The sequence below is a fragment of the Rhodamnia argentea genome, chromosome 3 (assembly GCF_020921035.1).
Source record: "Rhodamnia argentea isolate NSW1041297 chromosome 3, ASM2092103v1, whole genome shotgun sequence".
Lineage (NCBI taxonomy): Eukaryota > Viridiplantae > Streptophyta > Magnoliopsida > Myrtales > Myrtaceae > Rhodamnia > Rhodamnia argentea.
Genome location: NC_063152.1, coordinates 16,579,611 through 16,589,182, shown reverse-complemented (window position 1 = coordinate 16,589,182; position 9,572 = coordinate 16,579,611). Strand labels below are relative to the sequence as shown.

General features: G+C 40.7%; 1 protein-coding gene across 1 annotated transcript; it reads right to left on the bottom strand.

The window, feature by feature from the left end:
- Positions 1-337: 337 nt before the first annotated feature.
- LOC115727603 (TIR-only protein-like) lies at positions 338-745 on the bottom strand. Its single transcript, XM_030657845.1, has one exon. The coding sequence runs from the start codon at positions 743-745 to the stop codon at positions 338-340; it is 408 nt and encodes a 135-aa protein (XP_030513705.1).
- Positions 746-9,572: the final 8,827 nt, after the last annotated feature.

The following is a 9,572-nucleotide window of genomic DNA, read 5'->3' as shown; positions in this document are numbered from 1 at the left end:
CACGTGGTTGTCTACTTCGACTAAGCAATCAGATACTTCCAAGTAGGCGGCTTTCAACTCAGTCAAAACGTTATTGACAACTTCTTTTACAAATTCACCTTTGCCTCTGATAGTATTGGAGGAAAAAGCATCAAGAAATTAGTTTAGCTGAACAAAATAATGAATCTGGAACGAACAACTATGATGTAATTAAATACCTGTTCCGCATGCTTTGGAGGTCCCATCCCTTAAGTGCCCCAACCTCATTGAGAGCAGCCTTCCACTTGTTGATAGTCTCATCATCAAACTGCTTCTTGTTTGCATGAGAAACCATAGCATTTCCGTAATGCTCTGTCTGTTATTTTACCACAGACGGTGCCACATCGTGGAAAATGGGCATGATCTTATGTCTCCTCGTGTTCTTGCTCTCCACCATCTTGACCAACTCCCTAAGGCACCATGTACTATCAGCATAACCTTTAGAAAAGATTGGTATGGAGATCTTTGACTGCTCAATCGCATAGAGAAGCTGATCACCGATGTCTCCCCCGACGCGGAGTTCTTCATCGTCTTTATATGCCCGAATTCCAGCTTCAGTCATGCTGGTGTAAAGGTAATCAGTAATATCCGTACGGGTATCTGGTCCTCTGAAGCTTAAAAATACTTCGTAGTCATATCCTAATGACTGCTCCATTTCCTGATCATCAGGAGCCACGATCACCATACTTATATGTTCTGTGTTCACACTCTCCTTGTAAGGCTCCATTTAGTACCAAAGACAAAAAATAGAAGCAACTACTGTCAATTCGAAGGTCAACCACAAAGGTTGGTGCAACTTCTCTGTGCAACAAGGACTTGAAATGCTACCCAAAAGTGATAAACACGTGCAGGATGATGAGGCTAATTTCCACCAGAAGCAAATGCAAATATAAAATTTAAGTCAATGTTACAAGGTCTAGTGACGCTAATTTCTATTAGCAGCAGATGTAGGGATCTGCTTTAAGTAAGTACAGCGAAAACCTATCCACAAATGAACATGCTCTTTCATGGTAAATTTCTAGACCCCGTAAAAGCGACGGTTAGATTGTAAATTCTGGTCCACAAATCAATTTTTTCTGTGTTGTTGCTTTAGTAGATCTTTGTGGACATTTCCTGGGGAGATCACGTGTCAATCTTATTTATGTAGTGTTTTCCTGATCCCAGTTAACGATTATCTTAAATTCTAGGTCAACTGTCTTTTGCGTAGAGAAGCTTCTAATTCTTTACTTGTTGCTTGAATCATTTAGCTTTTTATGCCGTGGGAGATTGTCTTTCGCAAAACTGCTTTTCGTGGCTATCCTAGCCTCTCTTCCTTTAGTTTCATCCATGTATATTTGTCAAATTTCAGAAATTTTCCACAGAAACTATAATGTAAAACTTTCTCAATCAAAGGTGATACATTTGACGAATTTGTTAGCCATTATTTGTGTATTGACATCTACCGATGGCCAGTGAAAAGCTTTAACAAGGAAATGAGTGAAACCAAATATCACTTTGAGCGATCTAATTGCAAAATGTAGCGAATTTCAACAATCATCGGTGAGTCCCCCACAAAAACACCCCTTTTTTTTTTTTTCCAACAGCACCTAATCCTCAAGATTTAAATCCTTGACCTATATATCGTCTTCCAAAGAAGAGACGTCGCTGTGCCAATTGCATCTCTAGCAATACTAGAAATTTATACACTCACGACGCAAAAGCATCAAGATTTAGCAGCTTCGGCGAAGCTCAAGTTAGCTCATTGAATATCAGAGAAGATTTGAAAGCGTTTGAAGCTGTGAAAGAATTGAAGGAATTAAAGTGTATGAAAGTGTGCAAATAGACGGCATAAGTCGATCCATTATTTTCTCTTCTTTTCTTTTCCCTAGTGATTAGAGAAAGTTCTTCCTTTCTCTCCAAAGCATCCCATCCAAACGTTAAAAAACACCGTCAAAGTTATCATGTAGTTGTGAATGTTGATACGTGATGAATATAAAAGCTGTTGCTGGCGTACGGAAGAATGTGTGAATCAAAATCTAATGTTGTTCTCTTCTCTCTTATGTTTCTCTCTGATGTACTCAAGTTTAAGACCGTGCTTCTCTTGTCTCTTTACCTTACTCTTATAGTGCCTTCTTCTTGAATTGCCTTAATCGAGCAAAATGAAATCAACTAATACCACTCGAAAGTAAATCGAGATTTAATGTGTTAAAATGCATGGCAAAGCGAGAATCAATCACTGACTACAACAAATCTCTGATCTTACAGTTTATAAAACGATATATTTATGCATGCCTGTGAACATAACTTAGAGCGAAATTACCAGAAGTACTGGCGATATTGAAAGACGGGATTGACAATGGCAAGCTTGAAGAAGACAGAGGCAACAATGAAGAAATGGTTCTAGAGTGGTGCCTGCATTTATCCTCATCGCACATCAAACGGAGAAAGAAAAGAACATTCCTTTTGAATGCGTGATGCACTGAGAGATTCGGAATTCGTTTTTCCGGCATAAGCGTACAGAAGATTGCTTTAATGGAGATGGGTGATGAAAAGGTTTGATGGAATGTATGTGAGTGATAATAAGGTTGGGACAGATCAAATCTACTACTAAGGCGTAAAGGAACAAGCCACCGGCTAAGGATAAAGAACTCAAAGTTATGACGCTCACCACAAGTATAAAGGAACAAGCCACCCTCCAAGGATAAAGGATTTTAAGATAGATAAGTTCATTTTGGGATGAGAGAGGTCGCCTCTCTCTTCCCAAAATGAACTTTACCTCATGGTATCAGAGTCGATGCTTCATTGGTGGCCCACTCTTAATATGTATCGGTGTTTGGTAAATATCTCAAGGAAGAAATCTCGTCACCAACGCAGTTTCCGAGCCGGTGGACGCTGTGGTGTAGCAATGCAGGCCAATGGGCGTTAATAGAGATCTAAGTTGAGATATGTTGATACAAAGGATACTTGATTAGGGAGAGTAGACCTAATCTGGAGCTCACACGTAAAGGGAATATTGTTAGGATGCACGTGTAAGTTGTGTAGAGAAGTCACACATTGAAGAATTGGTGTGGTGTTGAGTAATCAATATATATATATATAAGTTAGCCCATAACTCATTAACTTAAAGTTTTGAGTAAATGTGAGTTCAATTAGATATGCTGACAGGCTCATACTTGGGTTCCATCTTGACAATCTCCATGGGTAGAGGTATCGGACTTCTGCTGCGCGCTCCCAACACTTCATCACCTATAAAGGATCACACCATCGACCAAGAATAAACAACTTTTGGTCCAAAGATAGAAATTCTTCACTTCAATAAAATCTCAAGTATTCATAAAATTTAAGTCAAAGTTTGTCTTCATTTGTTTTATGATAAGTTAAGTTCTGATTATACATGTACTTGAGCCAAATTTCACCTCAAAGTATTCATTTTAGTGTGGAATCTTGCAAAAGGAAAGGTACCAGAATCTTAATTCTAAAAGACAGTCAAAATTGATTGTCTAGAACTTTCCAAATATAAGTTCAACAACAGTTGGGTTTGCTACATTGCAGACCCGTTGTTGAATTTATCTAAAATATTAAAAATTCGAGAGAAGAAATTTTGAAAAGCTTTTCCACCTTTTCAGATTGGGGAATTCACTTTTATAATTTTATGCTTAAATTTTTCATTGATCGGAAAGTGTTTTCTATTGATTAAATCATTTTTGGCGAACTAAATGGGTGAAAGTTTCAAAAAGTAAATTTCTGAAAAAATACTTCAACTCAAACAACTGCACCTAAAACTCATAAAACCAAGACTTGAAATAGATAGGATAATTAACGGTAGAAGGACACCAGAAATGCCAAAGTTTGTATACGGCCCTCACTGTATTGCTAAAAATTTTCGTCGGCTCACTTAAGTGCAAAATCGGAAAAAAAAAAATCACTTTAGTGCCAACGACGAGGTCTTCCGGCTAAACCGATTATGTGTCATTTTTTTATTAATATTTTGATGTTATGTGGCAATTTTTTTTTAAAAAAAAGTTAGTCCATGTGGCAAGTTTTTAAGAACTTCAATCTACGTGGATTGATTTTTTTTAAAAAGGGCTAAATTATTTTCAAAATATTAAATTGAATATAAAAAATTGCTAAAAATTAAGAAAAAAGGGAAAGGCTTGGCACAACGGCAAGGGCGGGGGCCAAGGGCTCGGCTTCATAGATTTAGGCCGGGACGGCGTTACGCTTGTACGCTAGTGTAGGCTCTTGCGTTTGGCCAAGGGGTTCATGGCATTGTTGTCAGGACCCGACCCCTCAATCCTCCTACTCTAATACCAAGTTGTCAGGCCCGGCCCTTGATCCTATTGCTCTGATACCATATTGTCAAGATTGGCCTTTGATCCTCCCGCTCCGATGCCAACTTATAGGGGACCGTCCTTAATCCCATTCTCTAATTGTGTTCTATTTTAATATTATAGTACGTATAAAGGGGCGCATGCAGAAGACTAAAATGAAAAGAATACAAGTGCATGGAAAACACACGGCAAGCATGACGACTAAAGGTAGCGGCTTTACTCATAGGGTTCATAAACCCGATGGAACACACAACTCACAAGCAAAAGACTCGGGAAAAGAAAGTTAAGTTTATATCCAAGTACATATACCTTTTAAAAGGTTCTTTACAAAAGTTCAAAAATTTAAAAGGAGCTACTCCCATCCCAACGACATCTTCGATGAGCTTCATCTTCACCACCAACATCCATTGCATCACCTTGTGGCTTCATCCCCGCTACCGAACTGGAAATGGTTAACCCACAAGTAGTAAACTAAAAGCTTAGCAGGCAATACATCTAATCAAACAACTAGATTATCAATTAATCATTTCAGCAAGCAAGAAACAACGAGCAATCGATATAAAAATGCAATTAATTCCTCCAATAGCTCGCATGGCTGAAGCACCACAAGACTCAATCCATAGTCCAAACCATTTTAAATCCTTCCCCCATCCATATGGCCGAATCCACCTCACTTGATTTCATCTCAAATGGGCAACAACTAGAACGATCCATTTATAAATTTCGTTTACCCACGATCTAGGTTGACACCACCGACTAGTAGAACCAACAAACAAGTCATGAAACATCACAAGTACCTCTCCCTTTATACATGGCCAAACACCCCTTTGCCATCTTACTTCGATTCGCTTCAAACCAACGAAAATCAAGACTATCAACTTCCATAATTGGATTACCCATTATTCAAAGCCACCTCTACAAGGCAACCCATCAAACCTACGATGTCATTTTCCCTTCCATTTAGGCCAAAGACTCATTTCACAAACCCATTTTTGAAGATGATGAATCACACTATATCAAACATTAACTAAGCCGTCTAGTAGTAAGGTTAGATGATCGCTTGCCTTAGAATTGCGGACGAAGAAGACGGAGTCCAAATCGACTATGAAATGGGCTCAATCCAACGTTTTCCTCTTGCTTAGTGCTGCAACAATCAAGAGCTTGAGCTCATCCTTCCTCCTTCCCATGACATGAGCGAAAGTAAGGGACAAAGGGCGTCGGTGAGAGGTAGCACCGACAGGAAGAGAGTCGTTGAGATGGAGAGCAACCGTCGCAAGAAAAATGAGGGGAAGCAAGAGGAGAATGAGAGAGTACCAAATGGGATAAAGAAACCGATATTGTGACGCCCGGGAAATTTGGATTATGTAATTTGCCCAAATTCAATAAAAAGGAAGAAAATTGAATTTCAGTTGGTGCAAATTTTGGATTGTAAGGAATTAAGTGACGAATTTGGTCGAGTCCCGAAATGTCGTTCGATTTCGATTGAGTCTCGAAATCATGGTCACCGCGACTTAGGATTTCTAATCCTTGTGCCTAGCTATTTTTTGGACCAAACCTAGCCCGTGAAAATCCAAATTTCAGTCCCAATTGGTTGAGCCAAAAATCCGATCAGCCTCGATTTGTCAAATTACGAAACCGCCCTTGGATATTATGCATGTGAGACAAAATAGCTTAATGGTGAGTTGACTAGTGGGCCCCACTTTCGGTCAAATCTTCAACCCCCTAGTCAAACCAATCAACTTAGCCCACTCTCTCTCCTCCCCTTCTCTCTCTCTCTCTCTCTCTCTCTCTCTCTCTCTCTCTCTCTCTCTCTCTCGTTGCTCTCTCTCTCCCCCTCACTGTTCTTCACGCGAGCCCCCTCCCCTACGCTGAACCGAACACCACTCCTTCTTCCTTCTTCGATTTCGCGAGCCACCACCTCCGACCATCAACTACCCTCCTCTGCCGCTACTCCGCCTTCACCTCCAACTGCCGCAAAGTCGCCGGACAGCCCACGTAAGCCCGACGGATTCCCGCTCTGTTTCCGCCTCAGCCTCGGGGAGTCGCAGCTCGCCTCCAGCCACCCCGGGCCTCTTCCGACCATCCCCAAGCGTCGCGCCGTCGCCCCTCCGCCCCCTTCTAGCCGTCGCCACCACCGCGCCATGCCACTGCCGTCCGCAGTAGTTCGAGGAAGCCGGAATAGCCCACGTCCCTCGTTTTGCGTCGATCTCCTGCTCCACCCAAAACCGCTGCCCTTCGTCCAACTCCGGCCACCCCAAACCACCCTCGGCGATGGCCTTCGACCCCTCACCGTCCCCCACAGCCGTGGACAGCCACTGGTCACCCGTAGAGCTCAATTTCAGCCTGCCGGACCTCCCCTGTTTTGCGCCCATTTCCCCTATTTTCTGCTCGGTTCTGTGCCGCCACTGTTTGGCCGCCTCCGGCCGTCCACCGGCGCCGTCACCGCCACCCACAGCTCCTCCGAAGACCCACTGATAGTGACCAGCCTTTCCCCCACCCTTGGGCAGCCCGAGACCACCCAAAACAACCCTATTTTCCCCTGTTTTCCTCTGTCGGGCACCGTTCCGATCACTGTTCACGCCGGCCAGCCATCGTTCTAGCCACCGGCAATCGTCATCCGCTACCTCGGGTCCCGTGTTGCCGTCCCGGAGTGTCGCCAAGTCTTCGGGCCAACTTTGACCGAATTGGAAGCCCGAAGCTTAAGTGGATTGGGCCGCGAGTCGTCGTCGCCGTCGGGCGGAGCCGAGTTTGCGTCGCCACCTCTTGAGTTGAGACCACCCGAGCTAATTAAATTTGTGAATTAGCCCCTAACTCTTGGTTAGGACGCTAATTGCGTTTGGATTAGTTTAATTAGAATATTATGTATTTAGGTAGCTCGATTAGGGTTGGTTTAGGTTAGAAATTTGGTTTAGGTTCAATGGCTCTAATTGGTTAAGTTAGTCTAATTAGTTAGGATTCTATGCCTAATTAGATGAAAACTATTTCCTATTTAAGACCTTAGATCGGGATAATGGGACAGTTGGATATAATGATCTAAGTGAGAGTAATGTGAGAAGTGGGGAGTTGAGTACAAACCGGTCTCAATTGCAAGCACTTGATGAAATGATACGATTATCCGGTCCGAGTGGGAGCATAATGGGGAATGAAGTACCCTTAGTACAATATTCTCCTCGGCAAACAAGTCACAAAAGCATTCATTGTCAACACTTTGAGATTGAAGGGGAAGTTTTCATGATCGCTCAATTAAAAGAGGATAAGCTAATGAATGTAAATGAGGCTCTATCTCGTCCTAACAAGAAAAAATGGATAGATGCGATGAAAGAAGAAATAAAGTCCATGGAGTCAAACCAAGTTTGGAAATTGGTTGATCTCCCAAAAGGACATAGGCTATTGGGAACAAGTGGGTTCTCAAAATAGAGCAAAAATCTGATGGCTCAATTGAAAGGTATAAGGCTCGCCTTATTGTGAAAGGATACAACCAACAGGAAAGAATTAACTATGAGGAAACTTTTTCTCTTATGGTGAGATTTACTTCAATTTGCATTATCTTGGCAATAGTAGCCAGTTTGGATCTAGAGTTACATCAAATGGATGCAAAGACTTTTTCTCAATGGAGAATTAGAAGAAGAAATTTATATGGAGCGACCTATTGGGTTTGTTGCCAAAGGCCAAGAATATAAAGTATGTCGACTTTTGAAATCGATATAAAGCTTTAAGCAATCATAGTAGCATATGATTTTGACATGATTAATTAAGATAATTGCATGTATTTCAAAAGGTCCAAAGATCATTTTGTAATTTTATCATTATTTGTCGTTGATATACTTGATTACAGAAGCAAAATGGAGCTTGTCAAGACAATCTAAAGTTAGCTATCTTCTAATTTTAAAATGAAAGATATGGGTGAATCTATATACATTTTCGGAGTTAAGATTTCGAGAGATCGTTCCAAAAAGTTGTTGTCTCTTTCGCAAGAGACGTACATTAATAAAGTTCTTGAACGATTTCGTATGCAAGATTGCAAATCCATTGATACTCATATTGCAAAAGGTAAAGGTTTGAACCATAGAATGTGTTCTAAAACTCCATATGAACAAGAGCAAATGAAAAACGTTCCATATGTCAATTCTGTTGGAAGTCTCATGTACGTTATGATGTATATCAGACCTGATATTTGTTATGCAAATGGATCGACCAAGAGATACCAATCCAACCCAGGTCCAGTACATTGGATTGCTATTAACAAAATCCTAAGGTATCTTAAAGCAACTGGCGATTACTCACCGACATATCAAGGAACCGATCTGCACCTTGAGGGCTATACTGATGCCGACTAGGGAGGAGATTTGAATGAGACGAAATCCACTTCTTGAAATGTATTCTTACCGAATAATGGCGCCATATCGTGGAACAAGAAGAAATAATAGTGTATAGTCTTGTCTACAATGTAAGCCGAGTTCGTAGTATTATTAGCGGCAGCACAAGAGGGTGTTTGGCTTATAAGATTTATGGATCATTTAGGTGTTACTAGAGATGATGTAAATCTTGTAAAGGTTTATTGTGATAGTCAAGTAGCAATAGTTTACGCTAACGATCCCAAGTTCCACGAGAATATCAAACACATAGGCATTAAGTATAACTATGTCAAGGATGTGAACCTACAGTATATATCTACGCATAAAATGTTAGCAGATATTATGGCAAAGCCGATTCTTGGAGATGTTTTCCTTAGTTATGTAAAAACTTTAGGACTGCGTAGAGGCCGATGTATTGAATATTTGTATTTTCCCCTAAATGTTTACAGTTGATGATGTTGTTTATCAATATGGATGTGTGTGTGTGTGTGTATATATATATATAAGTCTATTCGATATTTATACATGTTAATGCTTGGTGCATTAGAATGAGAAGGTACGTCGGACATATGAGAGATTATCCCACTTATATGGGTAATCGCCTCTATTTACTATGTGATGAATAGAAATAAGGAAATTTTAAGCTTATTGTCTAGGTGATAATTGAGAGCTCATGCTTAAAATATTTATGCCGCCTTAACGGAATGTTAAGATGAGCACTTAATATTTATAATGTCCGAAAATGAAATAACCCACATATTTCATTTTATCCGTCTTTATTGCCGGATGAGAGTTTTGATGGAAACTCTTGGCCGGAGTTGTTACATGAACTCGAGTTAGACATTGAGTGTGTCTAACCTATCATTTGTATGGTATTAAAATAGAAAGA

Coding starts and splice junctions, on each gene's coding strand:
- LOC115727603 (XM_030657845.1), bottom strand. CDS start 745: ATGGAGCCTTACAAGGAGAGTGTGAACACAGAACATATAAGTATGGTG.